At 39.0% G+C, this 25,910-nt stretch overlaps 1 protein-coding gene across 1 annotated transcript; it reads left to right on the forward strand.

The window, feature by feature from the left end:
• The first annotated feature begins 18,038 nt into the window (after nucleotides 1-18,038).
• Nucleotides 18,039-18,377, forward strand: LOC112730177 (uncharacterized). The gene has a single exon (XM_025780276.1). It carries the CDS (start codon nucleotides 18,039-18,041, stop codon nucleotides 18,375-18,377), a length of 339 nt encoding a protein of 112 aa, XP_025636061.1.
• The last annotated feature ends 7,533 nt before the right edge of the window (nucleotides 18,378-25,910 follow it).

Consider the following 25,910-nt stretch of genomic DNA (forward strand, 5'->3'; position numbering starts at 1 on the left):
CAACTTAGAAGAAAGGAGTTCTTGAGATTGATACTCTGAATGCAATATTGGCTCAGAATAAAATATTGACTCAGTAAGTCAATATGATTTCTCAGAGTCTGATTGGAATGCAAGCTGCATCTGGTAGTACTAAAGAAGCTTCCTCTGAAGAAGAAGCTTATGACCCTGAGAACCCTGCAATGGAAGAAGTGAATTACATGGGAGAATCCTATGGAAACACTTATAATCCTTCATGGAGAATTCATCCTAATTTCTCATGGAAGGATCAGTAGAAGCATAATCAAGGCTTCAATAATAATAATAGTGGGAGAAATAGGTTTGGCAATAGCAAGCCTTTTCCATCATCTTCTGAGCAACAAACAGAGAATTCTAAGCAGAGCCTCTTTGACTTAGCAACCATAGTCTCTGATCTATCTAAGACCACTCTCAGTTTCATGACTGAAACAAGGTCTTCCATCAGAAATTTGGAGGCACAAGTTGGTCAACTAAGTAAAAGAGTTGCTGAAACTCCTCCTAGTACTCTCCCAAGCAATACAGAAGAGAATTCAAAAAGAGAGTGCAAGGCCATCAATATACCCAACATGGCCGAACCTGGAGAGAGTCAGAAGATAGTGATTTCCAATGAGGAAGACCTCAATGGACGTCCACTAGCCAATAAGGAGTTCCCCATTGAGGAACCAAAGGAATCTGAGACTCATATAGAGACCATAGAGATTCCACTGAACTTATTGTTGCCATTCATGAGCTCTGATGAGTATTCTTCCTCTGAAGAGGATGAAGATATTATTGAAGAGCAAGTTGCTCAGTATCTTAGAGCAATCATGAAGCTGAATGCCAAGTTATTTGGTAATGAGACTTGGGAGGATGAACCTCCATTGCTCATCAATGAACTGAATACCTTGGTTCAACAGAAGTTGCCTCAGAAGAAACCGGATCCCGAAAAGTTCTTAATACCTTGTATCATAGGCACCATAACCTTTAAGAAGGCTCTGTGTGACCTTGGTTCAAGTATAACTGTCATGCCACTCTCTGTAATGGAGAAACTAGGGATCTTTGAGGTACAAGCTGCAAGAATCTCACTAGAGATGGCAGACAATTCAAGGAAACAGGCTTATGGACTTGTAGAGGATGTCTTAGTGAAGGTTGAAGGCTTTTACATCCCTGCTGACTTTATAATCCTAGACACTGGGAAGGATAAAGATGAATCCATCATCCTTGGAAGACCCTTTCTAGCCACAGTAAGATCTGTGATTGATGTGGACAGAGGAGAGTTAGTCCTTCAATTGAATGAGGACTACCTTGTGTTTCAGGCTCAAGGATCTTTGTCTGTAACCATGGAGAAGAAGCATGAAAGGCTTCTCTCAATACAGAGTCAAACAGAGTCCCCACAGTCAACTTCTAAGTTTGGTGTTGGGAGGCCATCATCAAGCTCTGAGTCTCTGTGAAGCTCTCTAAGAGCTCACTGTCAAGCTATTGACATTAAAGAAACGCTTGTTGGGAGGCAACCCAATGTTAATTAATTATATTTATTTATATTCCATTGTCATTTTATGTTTTCTTTAGGTCGATGATCATGTGAAGTCATAAAAACAACTGCAGAATTAAAGCAAAAATAAAAAACAGCATCAAAAATAGCACACCCTGGAGGACAGACTTACTGGCGTTTAAATGCCAGTAAGGATAGCAGAATGGGTGTTTAACGCCCAGCATGGCAGCATTCTGGGCGTTAAACACCGGAATGGGCAGCACTCTGGGTGTTTAACGCCAAAAAAGGGTGTCTGGCGTCTGGCTGGCGTTAAACGCCAGAAAGGGGCAGCAGACTGGCGTTTAACGCCAGGAAAGGTAGCAGAGCTGGTGTTTAACGCCAGAATTGGCACATAGAGGGCGTTTGAACACCAGAATAGTGCAGGGAGCAGAATTCCTTGACACCTCAGGATCTGTGGACCCCACAGGATCCCCACCTACCCCACCTCTTATTCTCTCCTCTTCACACCTTTCCATAACACTCTTCCCCAAATACCCTTGACCAATCCCATCATTAACTCTTCCCCAAATACCCTTCACCTATCAAATCCTACCCTCTTCTCCATATTCTCTTCACCACTAACATCCATCCATCATAAACCCCACCTACCTCACCATTCAAAAATTCAAACCATTTTCCTCGCAAACCCACCCCTTCATGACCAAATTCCCTCTCTCTCCTACCTTATAAATACCCCTCTTCACTACCTTTATTTTCACACATCCTACACACTACTACCCCCCTTGGTCAAAACCACTACTACCCTCCATCTCCTCCATTTCTTCTTCTTCTACTCCTTTCTTTCTTCTTTTGCTCGAGGATGAGCAAACCTTTTAAGTTTGGTGTGGAAAAAGCTCTGCTTTTCTATTTTTCTATATCCACTAATGGTACCTAAGACCGGAGAAACCTCTAGAAAGAGAAAAGAGAAGGCAATTGCTTCCACGTCCGAGTCATGGAAGATGGAGAGATTCATCTCAAAGGTCCATCAAGACCACTTCTATGAAGTTGTGGCCAAGAAAAAGGTGATCTCCAAGGTCCCCTTCATGCTCAAAAAGAGTGAATATCCAGAGATCCAATGTGAGATTCGAAGAAGAGGTTGGGAAGCTCTCACCAACCCAATCCAACAAATTGAAATCTTAATGGTTCCAGAGTTCTATGCTAATGCATGGATCACTAAGAACCATGACCAAAGTATGAACTCGAACCCAAAGAATTGGCTCACAATGGTGCGGGAGAATTACTTGGATTTTAGTCCGGAAAATGTGAGGTTGGCATTTAACTTGCCAATGATAAGAGGAGATCTTCATCCTTTCACTAGAAGGGTCAACTTTGATCAAAGGTTGGACCAAGTCCGTAGGGACATTTGTGTGAAAGGAGCTCAATGGAAGAGAAAGTCAAGAGACAAGCCGGTTCAACTGAGAAGGCTTGACCTCAAACCCGTGGCTAGGGGATGGTTGGAGTTCATCTAATGCTCTATCATTCCTACTAGCAACCGGTCTGAAGTTACAATAGACCGGGCTATCATGATCCATAGCATCATGAATAGAAAGGAAGTAGAAGTTCATGAGATTATACCTCTAGAACTCTACAAGATGGAGGACAAGCCCTCTAATTTGGCAAGGTTAGCCTTCCCTTATCTCATCTGTAACCTATGCAATTCAGCTGGAATTGTCATAGAGGAAGACATCCTCATTGATGAGGACAAGCCCATCACTAAGAAAAGGATGGAGCAAACAAGAGAGCCCACTCATGGACCTCAATAAGAGCATGAAGAAATTCCTCATCAAGAAATCCCTGAGATGCCTCAAGGGATGCACTTTCCTCCACAAAACTATTGGGAGCAAATCAACACCTCCTTAGGAGAATTGAGTTCCAACATGGGGCAACTAAGGATGGAGCACCAAGAGCACTCCATTATCCTCAATGAAATCAGAGAGGACCAAAGAGCCATGAGGGACGAGCAACAAAGGCAAGAAAGAGACATAGAGGAGCTCAAGCACTCCATAAGATCTTCAAGAGGAAGAACTAGCCGCCATCACTAAGGTGGACACGTTCTTTAATTTCCTTGTTCTTATTCTTCTGTTTTTCAAAATATATGCTTTATGTTTTGTCTATGTTTGTGACTTTATTACATGATCATTAGTGTCTAGTGTCTATGTCTTAAAGCTATGAATGTCCTATGAATCCTTCACCTTTCTTAAATGAAAAATATTTTTAATTACAAAAGAACAAGAAATGCATGATTTCAAAATTTATCTTGAAATTAGTTTAATTATTTTGATGTGGTGGCAATACTTTTTGTTTTCTGAATGAATGCTTGAACAGTGCATATTTTTGAATTTGTTGTTTATGAATGTTAAAATTGTTGGCTCTTGAAAGAACAATGGAAAAAGAGAAATGTTATTGATAATCTGAAAAATCATAAAATTGATTCTTGAAGCAAGAAAAAGCAGTGAAAAGCAAGGCTTGTGAAAAAAAAGAAAAAAAATATGGCAAAAAAAACAAAGAAAAAAAAGAGAAAGAAAAAGAAAAAGCAAGCAGAAAAAGTCAATAGCCCTTTAAACCAAAAGACAAGGGTAAAAAGTATCCAAGACTTGAGCATTAATGGATAGGAGGGCCCAAAGAAATAAAATCTTGGCCTAAGCAGCTAAACCAAGCTGTCCCTAACCTTGTGCTTGTGGCGTGAAGGTGTCAAGTGAAAAGCTTGAGACTGAGCGGTTAAAGTTGTGGTCCAAAGCAAAAAGAGTGTGCTTAAGAGCTCTGGACACCTCTAACTGGGACTCTAGTAAAGCTGAGTCACAATCTGAAAAGGTTCACCCAGTTATGTGTCTGTGGCATTTATGTATCCGGTGGTAATACTGAAAAACAAAATCCTTAGGGTCACGGCCAAGACTCATAAAGTAGCTATGTTCAAGAATCAACATACTGAACTAAGAGAATCAATAACACTATCTGAATTCTAAGTTCCTATGGATGCCAATCATTCTGAACTTCAAAGGATAAAGTGAGATGCCAAAACTGTTAAGAAGCAAAAAGGCTACTAGCCCCGCTCATCTAATTGGAACTAAGTTCACTGATAAGTTTGGAATTTATTGTATTTTCTCTTCTTTTTATCTTATTTTGTTTTTAGTTGCTTGGGGACAAGCAACAATTTAAGTTTGGTGTTGTGATGAGCGGATAATTTATACCCTTTTTGGCATTGTTTTTACATAGTTTTTAGTATGTTTTAGTTTCTTTTTATTATATTTTTATTAGTTTTTATGCAAAAATCACATTTCTGGACTTCACTATGAGTTTGTGTGTTTTTCTGTGATTTCAGGTATTTTCTGGCTGAAATTGAGGGACCTGAGCAAAAATCTGATTCAGAGGCTGAAAAAGGACTGCAGATGCTGTTGGATTCTGACCCTTCTGCACTCGAAGTGGATTTTCTGGAGCTACATAAGCCCAATTGGCGCACTCTTAATTGCGTTGGAAAGTAGCCATCCTGGGCTTTCTAGCAATATATGATAGTTTATACTTTGCTCGAGATTTGATGGCTCAAACTGGCATCCAAAGCCAGCCAAAAACTTCCTGGCGTAAAACGCCCAAACTGGCACCAGAATTGGAGTTAAACGCCCAAACTGGCACCCAAGCTGGAGTTTAACTCCAAGAATAGCCTATGCACGTGAAAACTTCAATGCTCAGCCCAAGCACACACCAAGTGAAAAGACCTTCCAATGTGGAAGGTGTGGTGAGGTCGGTCTCGTTAAAACCTTTCCGAGTAAAACCCTCCTTTGGGAAAAAATCTCGTGATCAAGAAAAAGAGTACCTATCCACCCCAACTTTTTACAATGAAAGTCAGCTATAATAGAACTTCAACGATGAAATGTTCCAAGTGCTGGGTATCGCATCTCCATCCAATGTTTCTAGATGATAAGCTCCATTTTCAATGACTTTACAGACTCTGAAAGGTCCTTCCCATGTTGCTGCTAGCTTGCCATGTCCTGTGGGCTTTCAGACTTCTTCTATTCTTCGTAGCACTAGATCTCCTTGTTGTAGTACTCTAGGTCGTACTATTTTGTTATAGTTTTGTTGCATAGCTAATTGCATGGACTTCTGTCAAAGCTTGGCCAAATTTTGTTCGTCATTTATCATATCGAGCTCGGATGATATTGCATCCATGTTGGTAGTTTCATAAAAAAACTCGGTCCGAATTGAACCTTGGGTGATCTCAATTGAGATCATAAAATCTGTGCCGTATACTAATTGGAACGAAGTTTCATTGTTTGAAGATTGTGGTATTGTATTGTAGCTCCACAGGATCTCTGGTATAAGCTCGGTCCATGTCCTTTGGCCTCTGTTAATTTTTTCTTTAAAGCCTGCAAAATAATTTTATTAGCTTCCTCTGCGAGCCCATTACTTTGCGGGTGCTCGACGGAGGAAAAGTGATGCTTAATGCAAAGGTCAGTTAGAAATGATGCAATTTTTTTATCAGTGAACTAATGACAGTTATCAGAAATAATTTCTTTGGGTAAGCCATATTTACATATGAGTGATTTCCAAATAAAAGAGCGTAGTTTGTCAGAGGTTATCTTTGCAAGTGGTTGTACTTCTATCCACTTTGTAAAATAGTTAATTGCTACTAACAGGAATTTTACTTATCATGCCGATATTGGGAATGGTCCTAGGATATCCATCCCCCATTTATGAAAAGGCCAGGGAACATCGGAAGTATGCAATAGCTCGGCGGGACTATGAATGAATGGTGCACATTTTTGGCATGCATCGCAACTCTGTACTTTGTCCATGCAATCCTTCCGCAGGGTTGACCAGTAATATCCAGCTCGCAAGATTTTTGTAGCTAGACTCCATCCTCCTGTTTCACAAATGCCATCATGGACCTTGGATATGGTGGCATCTGCTTCTAACGGTCCTCAGCACTTTAGCAACGGTCGAGAGAAACCTCGTTTGTACAGGTCGTTTCCTATGAGAGTTTAATAGCTCACTTTTTTTCTGAATGACTTTGGTTGTTCATTAGGTGGTATTTCTTCAGTTCTTAGATATGTTACATACGAGCATCGCTAGTCTTCTTCCTGTGACACACTGAAAACGGGCTTGACATCTAAACTCGGCTTAGTTAATGTAACATATGACATAGTATTTGCAAAATCAGTTATTCTAGAAGTAGCTGATTTAGATAAAATGTCTGCCCTATGATTTTGTTCTCTGGGTATGTGTGATATTTCAAATTTTTGAAAATATTGTATTATATCTTTTGACATATTCAAATATTTTTTTTAAGAAAGGATCGAGTTCTTGAAAGTGACCACTTACCTGCTGCATGACAAAGAGGGAATCACAGTATACTCTTAGATTTTGAACGTTTACCTTGTTTGCCAATCGCAATCTGGCCAACAATGCTTCATATTCGGCCTGATTATTGCTTGTTTGAAACAGAAATCTTATTGATTGTTCGGCATGTACTTCGATGTTGTCTTTGAGTAGGATTCCAGTCCCACATCCGTTTCATTGGAGGCCCCATCCACATATAGCTCCGATTTGGGGGATATATTTTGTGAGGTGGTGAATTCTGAAATAAAGTCAGCCAATGCTTGTGCTTTTGATGACCCCCGCGATTGATAACAGATGTCAAATTCTAAGAGCTCTATCGACCACTTTGTAAGCCGTCCCGCTAGATCCGGTCGTGCCAATATTTGGCGTAGTGGTTGGCTGGTCCAAACTATTATTTGGTGATTTTGGAAATAGTACTGCAACCGCCGAGCTGTAGTGATCAAACCAAATGCAAGTTTTTCTATTATTGGATATCTTGTTTCTACGTTCTATAGGACTTTACTGACAAAATAAACTGGGTGCTACTCTTTACCTATTTCTATCACAAGTACAGAACTGACTGCATTAGCTGAAATTGAAAGGTATAAGTAGAGGGGCTTACCTTGTTGAGGTTTCTGAAGTATAGGTGGTGAATTGAGGATATTTTTTAATTTAGTGGAGGCTTTTCGCATTTATCTGTCCAGATGAACTTCTTGGTCTTCCTCAAGTTATTAAAAAAATGATATGATTTTGCAGCAGCCGCAGGCAGGAAGCGTGACAAAGCTGCCAAACAACCGGTGAGTTGTTGTACTTCTTTGACTGTCTGAGGTGACTGCATTTGTATCACAGCTTGACATTTATCAGGGTTTGCTTCTATTCCTCGGTGTGTTATTAAGAATCCAAGGAATTTGCCTCCATGTACTCCAAATGCGCATTTCTCAGGGTTTAGCCTCATGTTGCATCTCGAAGTTGTTGAAAAACTTCAAGAAGGTCAGCTTGATGATTCTCCTCTGAACTTGACTTAACTACCATGTTATCAACACATATTTCAATGTTTCATCCGATTTGGTCTTTGAAGACTTTTTCCATCAGTCGCTGGTAAGTAGCCCCTGCACTTTTTAATCCAAACGGCATAACTTTATAAAAGAAATTACCGTGGTAAGTTATGAATGCCATTTTGTCTTGGTCGTCTGGGTGCATTAGTATCTAATTATAGCCGGAGTAAGCATCCATGAAGCTGAGTACTTCAAATCCTGAAGTATTGTCTACCAATCTATCAATGTTCGGCAGTGGGTATGAGTCTTTTGGACATGCTTTATTCAGATATGCAAAATCCACCTACATTCGCCACTTTTCCGAGCTCTTTTTTACCATAACTACATTTGCCAACCATGATAAGAATCTGAGTTCCCGGATGAATCTTGTATCGAGCAAGTTTTGTGTTTTTGATACTGTTGCGTTTCTTTTTTCTGTTCCTAAGTTCCATTTTTCTGTCGTACAGGGCAAGCATTAGGGTTGACTGCGAGTCTATGGCATATGAAATTTGGGTCAATTTCCGGCATGTCCGCAGGTGTCCATGCGAAAAGATCGGAGTTGGATCTTAGCAGTTTGATAAGGTGGTGCTCGGTTCCTATAGAGAAAACAGAACCAATGTTAGTAAAATGACCAAAATCAGCTAGTTGTACCTTGTGTAAGTCGCCTGTTAGAGCAGGTCGACTAGTATTATTTTGTGGATCCAATTCGGCCAAAGTTGGGATGTTCTCCGTATTGTAGACAGAGTTGACCCTTTTGATGCCTTCCTTTTGTGTTATTTTTGTCCTTAGGCCCGCATTGTAGCATTGCTGAGCATCCTTATGGTCGGCGTGTACTGTTGCGACGATGTTATCCTGCACAGAAAACTTTACACAAAAGTGAACTGTAAAAATAATAGCTCCAAAAGAGTTAAGAGATGGGATCCCCATTTTTGCTTTGGGCTAACATGTCAGCCATTTTCTTAACTTCGGCTTGAAGGGCAGGGTTCATGGCTACTAACTCGTCATGAGTCGGGGGAGGGGTTGAGGTACATCATCGTCGGCCACGGTCCTACAAAAAAGGTAAGACAAAATTGGCATGGGATTACTCAAAGTTGGGCCCCATGGTGGGCGCCAAATATTCCGTCAAGGATACTCTTCCGCGCTATAGATCGGCTCCATGCTATTCTACGAGTCTTTGAAGCCTCTTGATCAGCAAGGAAGTAATCCTCAGAACTCGGACCCGGGCGTGAAACCTGCAAAAAGAACTCCGACGCTCAAGACAGTGAAATATCTTTGAAGTAAAGAGAGTAAATGTGACATTGTGTTATGCTTTTTTTCTTCTGCCCTATATCCTCGGCTGGGAACTTTATTTATAATCGTTGTAGGTCAATTAGCTGGTGATTTTTTTCGAGATTTCCAGAGCCGATATCTTAGGAGTGTTCGAGATATGGGGAGGGAGTTGTTACGGTGGATGGTTGTTGCTTTAGAATTTGTTTTCTTTTACCGAGGTATAACTCAGTTTGCCCGATTTAGAAGAGATACTACTACTACTACTACCACCACCACCGAGGTATAACTCGGTTTTCCCGATTTATAAGGGATACGGTACTACTACTACTACTACTAACAACCTGTCTTTTACCTAGCAATTTAGCAAATAAGACAATAAAGAGAGTTCTTTCAAGATAGTTTATAGTTTACTGAGAATTGCTTTGTAAAAGATGTTGATGGCTATTTCCTTTACCCGCCATTTTGATTTCTTAATGTCTTTTATGACCATAATAGGCTATACAAAAGTCGTGCTGTGTTAAGAGTTGCCACAAAGAGTATTCACAATGGTAGTAAACTCACTCTAAAGCTACTCTAATGATGATCCGTCTTCCATGACCATGTTGAATTTCAAATGAACGTATCCAGCATGGAGCATATAAGGCCTTATCCAACATGTAAAATGAATTCGTTCATTATTTCCTATAAGTTCCAGGCCTCTATTTACATCTGGTGCTTGTTAAAACTGTATCATTTGGCTTATAAAATATTGCCTAGTTTCATTAATTGACTGTACTGTATAGATTATCAAATCATTCAATGGTACGAGTGCTGCTATTACTGTTTGAATGACCAATTCCACCATGTGATGAGTGCAATTTTTAAGAATAAACCCCAGTATGCATATTGTGAATTAGCACTTAAAAGCAAGTTTATTTTTCTGATTACTTAATAGGTGGTTGATGGTTTTTTAATAAAAGTTCCGAAAGTATCATACTATATGACTATTTATAATTCTACTAATCCACTTAATCATTTTTATTTTCATTTTCTTCAATTACAAAAGTGAAAGAAAAATTTAGCCTTTGGTATAAGTTATAATGTATATTACTATCTTATTTTTTAATATAATCTGAATTGACCAATTTATTTGAAACCTTGCTTGATTGTGCAGGACAAGAAAAAATGAAAATCATAGATGTTGCGTGAAATTGTAGGGTGACATATAAGTGGCTGTAACATGGCCGAGAAAATATTCATGATCAAATGTAGCTTGCTTTATTATTTGACAAGACACAATTGCTGGCTGAGCTATTCCACTTTTGCTTAAATTTATGCATCCACCCTTTAATTTCATGTTTCTAATTAATTTCTCCCACGCTGAGGAATGAATGTCAACTTTGTTATTGTAAAGAATGTTTGTATTTTATTTGTAATTCACATATTAGGAAATTATTAATAGTTGTTATGACTTTGATTTTTGGTATTTTGTTAGAATGCTATCATATGATCAAAGTATATTTTTTTGTTGACAAATTCATATATGTTGGATTGGTTGATTTAAAATTATTGGTCATTGTCCGAATTACTCTTTTAAACTATGATTTAAAATTATATATGAATTTTGTAAGATGTTTTTTTAGGAAGATTAAAAAAGGAGAACAATAGGTTACTGAACAAACTTAATGCTACGCTTAAAAAGAGTGGTCATATTGTACAGTAGTTATCAATAGCCACGTTCGAAAAACATAGCCATAACCACACTATTGGCAAGCTTAAGTAGCGTAGCCATATCTTCGACTATTGGCACGCTTCAAAAACGTAGCCATATATTTACTATTGGTACACTTTAAAAACATAGCCATATCTTTTACATATGGCCACACTTTTAAGCATGGCAACAGATAAAAGCATGACAAAAAATAAAGCGTGCCAATAGATCGACAAAAGTATAACGATAGAGCAACCGACACGCTTGCAAATGTGATCCTATCAAAAGCGTGTCGGTAACTCAAAAAGCATAGCAAAAAGCTATCGTTGTGCTTTTTTCAACTTTTGGCCATGCTTTAAAAGCATAACAAAAGCGTGGTTTTCTTGTAGTGATTGCTACTGCCTGTAATTTTTAGTGTTCTTCTCAAAGGTCTTGTAATATCCGTAAGCACCTATTCCTTGAGAATTCTCTCCTCCTTTTTCCTCTTTGTAAATAGGTCCACATCTAAGACTCTTCCGAATGCCTTCCCACAGCTACAACTAGATCTATACATGAGCAAACTTTTCTTTCTTGATGGTTTTATTTTTCTCCTAGATTTTTAAATTCAAGACATAATTCTTGAACAGTCAAGGTGCTCCTTTTCCAACCTAATCAGATCAATCTCTTTATCAAAGAAAAATTAAAATAAATTAATTATCTCCATAATTTAGAACTTTAAAGCTATCTGGTTGTCTCCATATCGCAAAGAGCGCCATTTCCATAATTCTAGCACTAAAACCTCTATCCGAGAGTAATTTGCCGACCAAACTTTTCGAGCAATTTTCCACTCCTTCTCAGATATCTTTATCATTAAGCTTAATCACTTTATCCTCCTCTTCCTTGTTACACCAAGACTCACATGATCAAGATTCAAAGAGGCGATAGTCGCTGCCATTGTAGTTTGAATAGACTCGGAGAAATCTCTCAAAATTTGGATATAATTCCTCTTAAATCCTACCAAAACACTCAAAAATCCTAGAGTCAAGGAAAATAATTGCACAGCATATTTCATGCAACAAATAATTAGTTTATGCACAAATTTTACTAACGTACACTAAGATCAGTTATGCACCTAGAATATGTTTTCACTGCATAGAGACCGAACAAGTTGATTATGGTGCTAATAATCTAGAAGCAGATGATTTGTAAACTAAATAATAACTCTTTACTCCCAATTTCTCAGTATCACTTTCTTAGCTTGCTCTTTGAATAATATGTTGTTAACTTCTTTTTTAGATATGTCACTTGCATTATTATAAATTATTTTCGAAGGTTCTTAGGGGGAAAAAAGAATTATGTTTGACTATAAATATAGAACCATACTTTTTTATCTTTTTATCTAATAGATTGTCTTATATAATTTTTATGTTGATTTCTTTTTTGTTTTTCTATTTTTTACTATTGAATGTCCTAAGAGATTTTGCATCTAAAAACTTACAAAACCTCATGAGTTGCATGGGCCTTCAACTAAAATATGTAAATGTAAAATCTACTTATCTATTCTAATCATACACAATATGTTGTGTGCTTTCATGCACTATTTGGTTTTTTTTTTTAGTTTTTCTTTTTCTTCCTAAAACTCATCAACATCAAGTGAATTTTAGTATGCTTATACTATGGTGTTATGGTATTCTAAACAAATATTGCTAAAATAAAAATAATATTTTTTATTATTTAACAATGCTTTTTAAAGTGTTGCTAAAAAAGCGTTACCAAAATATAAAAAAGTATGCCTTTAATTTTAACAATACTTGCATAACTACCGTAACTATCATAAATATGGGCATACTAGAATAGTTGATCTTTTATACTAATTGATTTTGACTTTTTTTAAAGCATTATCCTGTATTGCACCTCATCAATTTTGTCTTTCACTACAAGACATTCATTTTAGCAGTAATTTTATATGAATTGTGACAATTTCAAATTGCCGCAAAATAATACTGCGATGCTTGTGAGAGCGTCGTCCTTTAAGGTGTGGGCATTGGTTTTTGCGCCAATTGTAAATCACCGCTATTTCATTTACTAGTTTTTTAAAAAAATTTGTGTAATTAAAAAAATTGGTAAAGATTAAAGCACTTGAAAATAGCCGATTCTTCAGCACAGCAAGTAATTTACACTTTGGGCAAGAACAAAATGTAAGTAATTTCATTTAAGATGAATGGAAATCATTTTTCTAATCTAATTTTTCAAATATTCAATATAGTGGAAGAAAAATTCCACTACAAATAAATAAACAAAAAACACAACTAAATACTCTAAGCATCTGTTAAAGAAGTCCCATATAAAAAAGGTCATGTGCTTTGCACTGAATAAAGGATCAATATGCTATTTTTAGTTTGTCTTGATGGTTTAAGAGATAAGCAAGCAATAATCTTATGGTTTCTATATTTGTAATGGGTGTAAATGATTCATCAAAATTAATATCCACTTAGTTTTATTTCTTGTAATGTCCCATCTTCATCCAACTTATTTTAAAAGATCCACTTTATTTTGATCATTTTCTTCCCATTGGAATCGGGTACAACAGTCCAAACCTTGCTTTTCTTAAATTGAAGTAGTTCATCTTTTAAAATTTTAACCCATGAAGAATTTTTAAATGTTTTCTCTATATTTGGAGGTTTAATTTGAGAAACTGGAGCTAAGTTGTTTAGCTTTCTTATTCTTAATGAAGATCTTGTAATGACACCTTGTGATGGATCTCCAATGATAAAATTATGTGGATAATTTTTTAAAAATATCCATTTCATAAGTTTGGAGCTCTTAGGGGTAGATTTGGATTCAAGTTGGGGCTTTTAAGATTTTTAGTTACTCCAGAAAAAAGTCTAGGGGACCAACACTTTATTAAAATTTGGCCAATACTTAACCAGTAAAGAAAAGTGAGTAATCCTACACTATTAGATGTAATCTCACACCATTAAAAATACTAATGATAATTAATTGATGACTACAAATAACAAAATTTGCTGACTTCCTAACACTCCTCATAAAATTGTCTCCTACAGAATTTTTTGTTATAGAATTTTCTAGTACAACTTGCAGTGAATCTGATTTCTCTTGGTCTTGAGTTTTATTCCTGATATCCTCAACATTAAGAAAACTTGGAACAACTTTAGGATAACATGTAATATGTATGATTTTTTTAATAGGTAACAGCATTATGGTGACATTTTTATCAAATTTGATTTTAGAAAGACCTCTCATTAATTTTTTTTTACAAGTTTAGAAATTTAAAATGCAGCCAAAGAAATTTTTAATATTCGAAAGATGAAAAAAGTGATATTTTGACATTTTAGTTCATTTAGAATTAAACCATACACATTATCATATTTCTTAGTAATAAATAAAATCTCCTTAAAAATTTCATCAAGAACAATGCATTCAAGCCTCTTAAAAGTCACTATATATCTTATATCACATAATTGACTAATACTCAAACGATTATACTTCAATTCTTTAATTAAGAATATATTGTCTATGAAAGTAAATTTTTTTTACCTATTTTATTAATAATATTGTCATTTCTATCATCTTCAAAAGTTATAAATCATTCATTATATTTATTGAGTTTGATAAAAAAAAAATAAATTTTCGTTATGTGTTTTAAATATCTACTATTTAAGTATCACATATTTTTCTTTTTCTTTTCGAATTCCGCTAGGGAGCCAATGAAGAATCTTGACAATGTGTACAATGGGCTGGTTATTTAGCCCAATAGAGATAAATAATAAAAATCACTTCACATACTACCTAAATTTAAAAACTTTTATTCAGTTATTTAACATCAAATTTCAAATTTCAAATTTCAAATCTCCCAATTTCAAATTTCAAATCTTTAAAAAATTCAATTAGTTATTTCAAAAAAAAATAACCATCTGAAATCCTAATTTACTAAAGTATTTCACTCCAATACTCTCTTCTATTTCAACCGGCGGCCACTCCCACCTTCATCATCCCATTTCACCGTGGTTGCTTGGCTTGCCACACGCCACTCACCCTTAGTAAAAATAACCATCCACTTAAGGATAAAAATAATCATCCGCATACTTAATGAATTGAACATCTAACATATTTTAATTATATATAACTAAACCAAATCCAATCAAAATAATCATCTATATAAAATTAAAATAACCATCCGCATACCTACTAAAATGATCATCCTAAATTGACCATTAAAATAGAAGAAGATGAATAAACAGAAAAAATAACTATGTTCATCCAACACTTTAATGAATAAATGGTATGTCTGTAGTAAGATCTAATAATCAGTCTAGGAAGTAGTTGAATAATTCTATAGTTGGAACTTGTGGTAAAACATAGTTTGAAGGATTAGGCATGACAAAAGCGGCATTGTTGAGAAGCATATGGCTCAAATCATAAAAGAATCTAACTATGTTTGGATCCGAAGAAGAATAAGAGCATGGTAATATCCTTAGTGAGAAGAAGCTTGAAGGAATGGGAGAAAGCGAAGCTAGTTCAAAAGAGTAGCGTGAAAACAACGGCAGCAGCGTTGGGCTGAGCGTCGGAGAGTGAGGTGCGTTGGGCTGACCGACGGAGGTGACGGCGGGAGGATGCGGCGGTGTCGGTATGGCCGACAAGGAATTCAGTGACGCGAGGTGAAGACCGGAGAAGATGACGGTGAATTTTAGACGTGTATTGGAGGTTACGGTAAGATTAGAAATAACTGTACATAATTTGAATGAGTTTAAATGCTAATCCTAATTTTTTAAATTTTAAAATTTAAAATTAAATAATTAATTAATAATCTAATTTTTAATTTTATTTTTTTTTAATTTATTGTACACATTGTACATAATTAGTATATGTTCTAATACTTTCTCTTTTCTTAATTGTAAGGCAAATACTAAATTAAAAGAATTCAATTAATGACTACAAGTGATACAGAAAAATATTAAAGGCATTTATTCGAAAAGAAATAATAAAAAGGAGATTATACATGGATTTTTTTTTATAAATTAAATAAATATAATAATTACTAAAATAAATAATTAAAAAAATATTTACCGAAATAAATACCCCTAATTTTGCATGTATCTCGTTTACAGTGTAAGCGAGATAAGACAGTTGGACGCGACATGTGTATATCTCGTTTACAGTGTAAACGAGATACATGTATTTTTAAAAAATAATTGAAAATGATAAAAAAAATACTAATAATATCAATAATCCAAATTTTTAGCATGCAATTAGTACATAAAAAAGTTGGTAGAAGAGATTAAGATGGATATATTTGATCAATTAGTACTCAAAAAGAGTACTTAAAAAATTTTAGGTTAACTTATGATCCAATTATGAGAAGCGTGAGGTTGATGCATGATAAATAAAACACAAAAAGATTAGATAACCGTTTGCCCATTATTAGGAGAGGTTGATAGGGATAGTGGGATAGGAAGCCTGAAGTTGATGCATGATAAATAAAAAAAATGAGATAACCGTTTGTCAATTATTAGGAGAGGTTGATGGGATAGTGGGAAGAGAATTGAAACGGTTATCTCCCCACGTTATCTCCCACTATTCACGTGGGAGATAACCGTTTCAATTCTCTCTCGTCAACCTCTCTTAACTGTTTCAAAATTTTAAACGAAATAATTAAATATAATTTTTGAAATTTTAAATTTTAAATTTACGAAATTTCGTTTATTGTATGGGAGTACATAAAAATTTGAAATATAATTTAAATAATCTTATCCCAGATTCAATGGAGATGGATTGATTGGTTGGATGATTCCATTAAGAGTCAATCTAATATAACCGTGTTAATAGTGGACAATTTAACGGTGCACTTATGAACGTGTTAACGTGCTTATTTTAACTGGACAGTCTATCTTTCCTCTTATTCAAAATGGACGGTTTATCTTTCCTACTATTTGAAACAATCCATTTTTAAGAGTTTGGTCAAATTAAAAGCATTAGTATTTTTTATTATCTTCAAAAATTATATTTAATTATTTATAAATACATATATCTAGTTTACAGTGTAAACGAGATAACATATATCTCGTTTACACTATGTTGCGGCCCAGCCCAGCTGGCCACATAGCCAACCCAGCCCAAAATACAGTTCCACCCGACCCAAGCAGCCGGACTACGGGGTATCACACGTCCTGACCCTGACACGGACACCTCTCCTCCTATGGAGCCAGCTACCTCACAGCTGGAGCTAGGAAAATTCGAGGAAGGTGGGTCTGTCCTCGTGGGACCCACCCCTCTGACAAGGTATAAAAGGGGAGGGAGGCCCTACCCCTCGCTAAGGTACGTCACTACCATTTTTTTACTCACTGTTACCTGCGTACTTTCTGACTTGGGCGTCAGAGTGTCATTTCAGGTGGCACCCCCATGCCTCATGAAGAGCTCGAGAGGTCGTCAGCTCGCGCATCTTATCTACAGACCCAGACACAGGCTAATCCCCACCTTCTCATCTGGAGCACCCCTCTTACCCGTCCGAAGCTCCGAGCTACCGAACATTGGCGGCGTCTGTGGGGACTGCCTGGCCAAGATGGACTTTCTGTTAGGTCCCGTAGAGGCGGACAATGGAGGTGAACCACGCAGGGAGGAAATGGTCCCAAGAAGCGGCAGGGTAGCCTCAGTGACTTCCTCTCGCAAACGCACCAGATCCCCTTTTCGACAACCTGAGCTCCCTTCGCGCTCCTACGAGAGGCGACCATTCGGAGGAACACGTAGTGATAGTGCCAGAATAATACAAGATTTACGCCACAGAGTGCAAAACCTGGTGTGGGAGGTGGCCAACAGAGAGCACCACCGACCAACTCCAAGGCACGAGCGCTCCCGGTCTCCTCAAATAAGATGGAGAAGTCCCCGAAGGAGTCACTCCAGATGTACCCCGAGCCCCCGATTGGAGGCAGAAAGTCAAGGAGAAAGCAGGGAAGTGCCAAGGAGACGTCGAGATCCCGTGATTTACACCCGACCCCTGACAAGAAATACTGCAGAGGAGAACCGAGAAGACAGCAGAGAAAGACCGAGGAGAAGGCGACCACCCGTGATCATGGGGGCAACCCCTTTTTACCATTCGATCCTCGAGGTCCGGCTACCGAAGCACTTCGATAAGCCAACAGATATGAGGTATGATGGGACCCAAGACCCCTAAGAACACCTAACGGCCTTTGAGGCCAGGATGAACCTAGAAGGGATGGGTGATGAAGTAAGGTGTCGCACCTTCCCCGTGACCTTAGCTGGACCAGCAATTCACTGGTTCAATGCTCTCCCTCAGGGTTCTGTAACCACCTTTTCCGACATCAGTCGCACCTTTCTAGCTCAGTTCACCACACGCATCACTAAAGCGAAGCACCCGATCCACCTGCTCGGGGTGACAGAGAGAAATGGCGAGCCGACCAGGAAGTACCTGGATAGGTTCAATGACGAGTGCTTGGAGATCGACGGCCTAACCGACTCGGTGGCCAGCTTGTGCTTGACGAACGGGTTGTTGAACGAGGATTTCAGAAAACATCTCACCACCAAGCCCGTGTAGACAATGCAAGAAATCCAGAACGTGGCCAAGGAGTATATCAATGATGAAGAGGTTAGCCAGGTCGTGGCAGCCAACAAACGGCAGCCCGCCTACAACCATACCCGTCAGGCCAGTAGCGGGGAAAGGCCCAGGGAACACTCCAGGAGGATACCGTCAATATCATTCGGACCCGAGGACCAATGGTTTGACGACTTATCAGAGAACCCTCCGATGGTGATCACAGCTAGAGTTGGAACTAGCTTAGTAAAGCGAATCCTAGTGGACACTGGAGCCGACTCAAACATCATATTTCACAATGTGTTTGATGCTTTGGGCCTCCGAGACGCCGACATAAAGTCTCACCGACACGGCGTAGTTGGCTTGGGGGATAACTTTATTAAACCAGATGGAATAGTCTCTCTACCGGTGTCCATAGGAGGAGGAGGAGGAGGGAAGAGGTTGGTGATGGCGGAGTTCGTGGTCTTGAGGGACTCCACGACCTACAACCTCATTTTGGGAAGAAAGACTATCAACGAATTCAGAGCAGTGATTTGCACAAAGCTGTTGATGATGAAGTTTGTTGCAGATGATGGGTCGATTGGATCCATCAGGGGAGATTTGGAAGCGGTAGTCGCGTGCGACAATGCCAGCCTCTCCCTTAGGAAGAAATCTAAAGAGGCATCCGGAGTCTTCCTCGCCGACCTGGACGCCAGGGTAGACGACAAACCCAAGCTGGAACCCAAGGGGGACCTCGAGAAGTTCAGGGTCGGCGACTCGGAGGGAAAGTTCACCTTTGTGAATAGAAACCTACCCCATGACTTGAAAGAACATTTGGTGGAAATGATCAGAGCTAATGTCGACCTGTTCGCTTGGACGCCGGCCGACATGCTGGGAATAGACCCCCTGTTCATGTCACACCACCTGGCCATGAGGGCAGAGGCCAAGCCGGTGGCTCAAAGAAGAAGGAAAATGTCCCAAGAAAGGGCGGAGGAGGTGGCCAGGCAAACGGCCAATCTACTAGAAGCGGGCTTCATTCGGGAACTCGACTACTCGACTTGGCTGTCGAATGTAGTCTTAGTTAAAAAGCCCAGTGGGAAATGGAGAATGTGCGTGAATTATTCCAATCTTAACAAAGCATGTCCCAAGGATTCCTTCCCCCTCCCCAACATTGATGCTCTTATTGACGCGGTGGCGGGATACCGATATCTGAGTTTCATGGACGCCTATTCTGGGTACAATCAGATACCGATGCACCGGCCAGACGAAGAGAAAACGGCGTTTATAATGCCAGGAGGAACGTACTGCTACAAAGTGATACCGTTTGGACTAAAAAATGCAGGGGTTACGTACCAAAGGCTGATCAATAAGATATTCAATGTTCTTATCGGCAAGACGGTGGAAATGTACGTAGACGATATTCTGGTCAAGACCACCAAAGCTGAGGACCTCATCGGCGACCTGGAGAACGTGTTCGCCTCCCTTCGGCGACACGGCATGAGGCTTAATCCGCTCAAGTGCGCTTTCGCCGTGGAAAATGGGAAATTCTTGGGGTTTATGATAACCCAAAGAGGAGTGGAGGCCAACCCAGAAAAGTGCGAGGTAATCCTACAAATGAAGAGCCCGGGATGTATGAATAATGTCCAAAGGTTGGCGGGAAGACTTACCGCGCTATCCCGCTTCCTCGGTGCGTCGGCGGCTAAAGCTCTGCCATTCTTCAACTTGATGAAAAAGGGGATAGTGTTCGAGTGGACCCCGGCATGTGAAGAAACCTTCAAGCACTTCAAGGAGATAATATCGGCACCACATGTCCTCGGGAAGCCTAAGAGTGGAGAAGTGCTATACCTGTACTTGGCAATAACCGATGAGGCTCTGGCGGCGGTCTTGGTGCGAGAAGAAAGAAAGATCCAGCAACCAATATATTTTGTGAGTAAAGCACTACAAGGAGCAGAGATGCGGTATAGTAAGCTGGAGAAGTTAGCATATGCACTCCTGACCTCGTCCCGCAGGCTGCGGCAATACTTCCAAGGACACCAGGTAATTGTCAGGACGGATCAGGCAATCCGTCAGGTACTCCAAAAACCCGATCTGGCGGGCAGGATGATGACTTGGGCTGTCGAATTGTCCCAGTACGACTTGCAATATGAACCCAGGAACGCGATCAAGGTTGAAGCCATGGCTGACTTCCTAGTAGAAGTCACAGGAGACCCTATCGGGACACCGAGCACACGGTGGAAGCTCCATGTGGACAAAGCATCCAACCAAACGTTCAGAGGAGCAGGAATCATCCTGGAAAGTCCAACCGGAGTTGTATATGAGCAGGCAGTCAAGTTCGAATTCCCGCTATCAAATAATCAAGCAGAATACGAGGCTCTGCTGGGCGGCCTAGTTCTAGCGAGAGAGGTCGGAGCCACCAGACTAGAAATATATAGTGACTCGCAGGTCGTGACCTCACAGATAAATAGGACGTACCAAGCCAGAGATTCACTATTGCAGAAATATCTGGAGAAAGTCAAAGAGTTGAGCAAGCAATTCGAGGAAGTCACGGTGCAGCACGTCTCGAGAGAGAGGAACACATGGGCAGACCTCCTATCAAAACTGGCGAGCACAAAGCCAGGGACGGGGAACCGATCTCTCATTCAGGGTTTGGTAAAAGAACCATCAGTGACCTTGCATTTAATCCAGGCAGATCCTTCCTGGATAAACCCAATCACTGATTTCTTGGATAGTGGCAAACTCCCTAGTGACGAGAAGTTGGCAAAGACGATAAGGCGAGAAGCGATCAAGTATACGATCATACAAGGCCAGTTGTTTAAGAAAGGACTTAGCCAACCCTTGTTGAAGTGCCTGTGTCCCGACCAAACGGACTACATGCTTAGAGAAGTCCATGAAGGATGTTGTGGTCACCACATCGGGGGAAAGGCCTTAGCCAGAAAGCTCGTTAGAGCCGGTTATTACTGGCCCTCTATGATGGCGAATTCTAAGGAATTCGTGAAAAGGTGCAGAAGATGCCAGGAGAACGCCAATTTTCACAAAGCGCCAGCGGCCGAACTGAGCCTGCTAACGGCCTCCCGACCTTTTTCCCAATGGAGAATCGATCTGTTAGGACCTTTCCCTGTCGGGCCAAGGCAGCTCAAGTACCTAGTAGTGGCCGTTGATTATTATACCAAGTGGATAGAGGCCGAGCCATTGGCTGGCATATCCTCAGCAAATTGTCGGAAGTTTATGTGAAGGCAAGTAATAGCCAGGTTTGGAGTCCCGGAAGTCGTCATCTCGGATAATGGGACGCAGTTCACCGATAAGAAATTCGGAAAGTTTCTCGCCGGCTTGGGCATAAGGTAGAAATTCTCATCAATTGAACATCCCCGAACCAACGGCCAAGTCGAAGCTGCGAAAGGGACCATGGGCAGACGAGTTAGCCTCGGTCCTCTGGTCCTATCACACAACTCAGCAGTCATCTACCGGGAAGGCCCCCTTCCGACTCACATATGGGGTAGATGCAATAATATCCGTGGAGATTGGTGAACCAAGCCCACGGCTACTCCTAGGAGGAGTCAAAGAAGCCGTACAAAAGGACTTGATAGACGAGGCTAGGGAGACGGCCCACTTATTGGAGATGGCGTTGAAGTAGAGGATGGCCCTGCGTTACAACGCCAAAGTACTCAGGAGAGAGTTTGAGCAGAGCGACGTGGTCTTGCGACATAACGATGTTGGACTACCGACACCTAGGGAAGGAAAGCTAGCGGCGAATTGGGAAGGCCCATACAGGGTGAATGAGGTACTCGGCAACGACGCCTACAAACTGGAACGGCTTGATGGCAAAGAAGTGCCGAGGACTTGGAACGCGAGCAACCTAAGGAGATTTTACCCCTAGCGGCCGAGGCACACTAGGCGAGCAAGCGTTCTACCGGTTCAATCGATTGAGTAAGACCTGTATGGTTATATGTGGGATTGTTTGCCCTTTGTTATTTATTTGCCATTACCTTACATTCGTATTACTTGACATTGCTATTTTATACCCAATTAATTTTGTTTGCGTTCAAAAAATTACCCGACCAAATTATTTTACCAAAGTAATTAGCGACGAAACAAGATGGTGCCCCGGGACTAATCACCCCGGGAACCACTAAGACAACGAAGGACGCAATAAATGACTGTCAAATCGTTAAAAGCCACAATTCGGCTCTGATAATTACCAACGAAAAAGGTAAACGAGTACAAGCAAAACCGCTAACTACCAGTAAAACGATAAGAAATAACGACCAAAGCATGTACTGAGAAAATGGTAAACAAACAATTTGTTACATGTACGCCAAAATGGCAGTCAAGTTTACCAAAATAAAGTATTCAAAGATATACATATTACAAAAAGCAAAGTACAAAAGCAAGACCACGTCACTTCTTCGGCATGTCAACAATTTTGCCATCCTTAATAGTCTTGAAGACGCTGATAAACCACTATTTTATGGTTTATCTTATGCTCAATTGAGTGGTTTATATCAATTCTTTACTCACTTATTCATGTAATCGCATGTTTTACGTTTTTCTTCCTGATTTGGTGCTATGATTGAAAACATGCTTCTTTGGCCTTATATTTGCTAATATTAATTCTCTCTTATTACCATTCGATGCCTTGATATGTGTTTTAAGTGTTTTCAGAGATTATAGGGTAGGAATGGCTTAAAGGATGGAAAGGAAGCATGCAAAAGTAGAAGGAATACAAGAAACTAAAGGAGCTGCTAAAGCTGTCCAGCCTGACCTTCTGGTACTAAATCGACCATAATTTGAGCTACAGAGGTCCAAATGATGCAGTTCTAATTGCGTTGGAAAGCTAACATCCGGAGCTTCGAAATGATATATAATTTGCTATAGTTTTCTTGCGAATAGATGATGCAGACGCGTGCATCACGCGGACGCATCGCAGTGACAAAAAACCAGCGTGGCAGATTTTGCAACCAGCAAATTCTGGGCTGTTTCTGGCCCAGTTCTCGTCCCAGAAAACACAGATTAGAGGCTATAAAGTGAGGGAATACATCCATTCATTATGGAACAACTGAAACAACAAGAGACAACATTTATAATTCATAATTTTAGATTTAGATGTAGCTTTTAGAGAGAGAGGCTCTCTCCTCTCTCTTAGGATTTAGGATTAGGATTAGGATTTAGGATTTCTATTATGATTAGGCTACTTCTCTTCATTCCAGGTTCAATGTTCCTTTAATTTATTTTCTACTTTTATTTATTCTATTACTTTAATTGTTATTTATCTTTTCAATTTGGCTTATGAACTTCATGTTAGAGTTGATTTCTTTATTTAATATAATTTGAGGTATTTCAGATTTAAGATTTCTTTCTTTTATTTATGTTACTGCTGCTTCCCATCTGAAGGCATTTTTATTCGAGTAGATTTTCTCCCTTTTTGCTTTGGTTAAGTAATTGGTAACACTTGAGTTATCAGACTCAGCAGTTGATTGAAAATTGGGAATTGCTGATTGATTTGGATCGCTCTAAATCTAGTCTTTCCACAGGAGTTGACTAAGACTTGAGGATCAAATTGATTGGTCCACTTGACTTTCCTTCATTTAGTAAGGGTTAACTAAGTGGTAGCAATAACAATTCTCATCACACCTGATAAGGATAACTAGGATAAAATTTTCAGTACTTATACCTTGCCAAGAGTTTTCTTTATAATTATTAATTTATTTTTGCCATTTAAATTACTCATTCTCTATTTCAAAAACCCAAAAATATACAATTTCATAACCAATAATAAATCATACTTCCCTGCAATTCCTTAAGAGATGACTCGACGTTTGAATACTTCGGTTATTTATTTTTATTGGGTTTGCTTTAGTGACAACCAAAACTTTTGTACAAAAGGATTCTCTGTTGGTTTAGAAACTATACTAGCAACGAGAGTTTATTGTGAAATTCTTTACCATCAAAAATCCGTTCGTCAAAATGGCGCCATTGCCGAGAAATTGCAAACGTGTGCCTTATTATTGGTTATTGTAAATATTTGCTTTTTGCTTGTTTATTTATTTTTATTTTTGTTTTTATTTTTGATTTTTCGTAAATTAAGAGGTTATTGGTTTTTATTTAGTTATTAAAATTTTCGAAAATAATGTTCCTTGTTCTTTCTTGATTTTCAAGTTGTTCTTCGTGTTCATCTTGACCTTCAAGTTGTTTTTGGTTGTTTTCTTCGTTTTGATCTAAAAATTTTAAGTTTGGTGCCATTTTATTGTTTTTCTCTTTCCTCATTAAATTCAAAAATATCTTTTCTCTTTATTTTAATTGATTTTTTCGAAAATTACAAAAAAAAAATCAGATTTTTATTTTAAAATTTTTATCTTATCTTATCTTAGTTTTAAATTTCAAAATTCAAATCTTTTTCAAAAATCATATCTTTTTCAAAATCTTATCTTATCTTATTTCAAAATTTAAATTTAAAATTTTAAAAATAATCTTTTCAAAATTTAAACCTTTTTCAAATCTTTATCTTATATTGCTGTAAGTGTTTCTAGTTTTAGGAGTTTATTTTTATTAATTTTTTTATTAGTTTTTGTTTTTATTTTCTTTTGCTACTATGAATTCTCACACCTCTGGTTTCAAGTTTGGTTCTAATATTGTTGGAAGGAATGGAAGCTATAACAGGAACATACATCAAGGTCGGAACAATCAAAGTTGGAAGGAGCCACGAGAATCTGATCAACCCTTTCGGCAACAACACCTTCCAAGATACCATGGACAACGACCATCCTACAATACATGCCCAGACATTGGATATGGTAGACCCCTTCGTGACAACCAACATCCACCAAATTGCTATGGTCAGGAGCCATTCTGAGGTGCATACCAAGATGATAGATATGGTGGACCCCCTTGTAGTTACCAACAAGCCCTATCATATGCTTATGAACCACCTCCCCACACCTATGAACCACCTCCCCAACACACCTTTGAACCACCATACTCACAAGCCCCTTTATACCATTCACCTCCATATAACCCTAACCCACATCCACCACACCAACCACCACACCAACCACCACATGAACCACACCCAGAACCACCACCTCAATATTCACCATCTCCATATCCTTATCAAGATGAACCACCTACGTATTATGAGCCCTTTCTCCAAACAAATGAACCCTCCTATCCACCCCAACCTCCACTGGATACCAACACACTCATCTCTAACATCATTGGTCTCACCTCTACACTCCAAAATCTTATATCCCGCATGAACTAATCCTCTACCTCCAATATTCAACCCTCAAGCTCTAGTACACTTCTTTTTCAACCATATAATGATCTTTCCATTCCATCACCACCCTTCATGGAAGAGCACCCACATCCATCAATCCAAGAGCAAGACGATCCCAATTATGCTATTGATATGGAACAAGAAAGAAGGAATCATCTTCGCGTATCCATACTTCATAAGAAGCTAGAGGAGGCCCTACAGATGAAGGTAGTGGAGACCCTTGAAGTCGAAGGAGTGGTTGAAGAATTAGTGAAGGAAGACATCAAAGAGGAGTCTGATTTTGTCTT

The sequence above is a fragment of the Arachis hypogaea genome, chromosome 12 (genome assembly GCF_003086295.3).
Source record: "Arachis hypogaea cultivar Tifrunner chromosome 12, arahy.Tifrunner.gnm2.J5K5, whole genome shotgun sequence".
Classification (NCBI taxonomy): Eukaryota; Viridiplantae; Streptophyta; class Magnoliopsida; order Fabales; family Fabaceae; genus Arachis; species Arachis hypogaea.

Coding starts and splice junctions, on each gene's coding strand:
- LOC112730177 (XM_025780276.1), top strand. CDS start 18,039: ATGGGTGATGAAGTAAGGTGTCGCACCTTCCCCGTGACCTTAGCTGGA.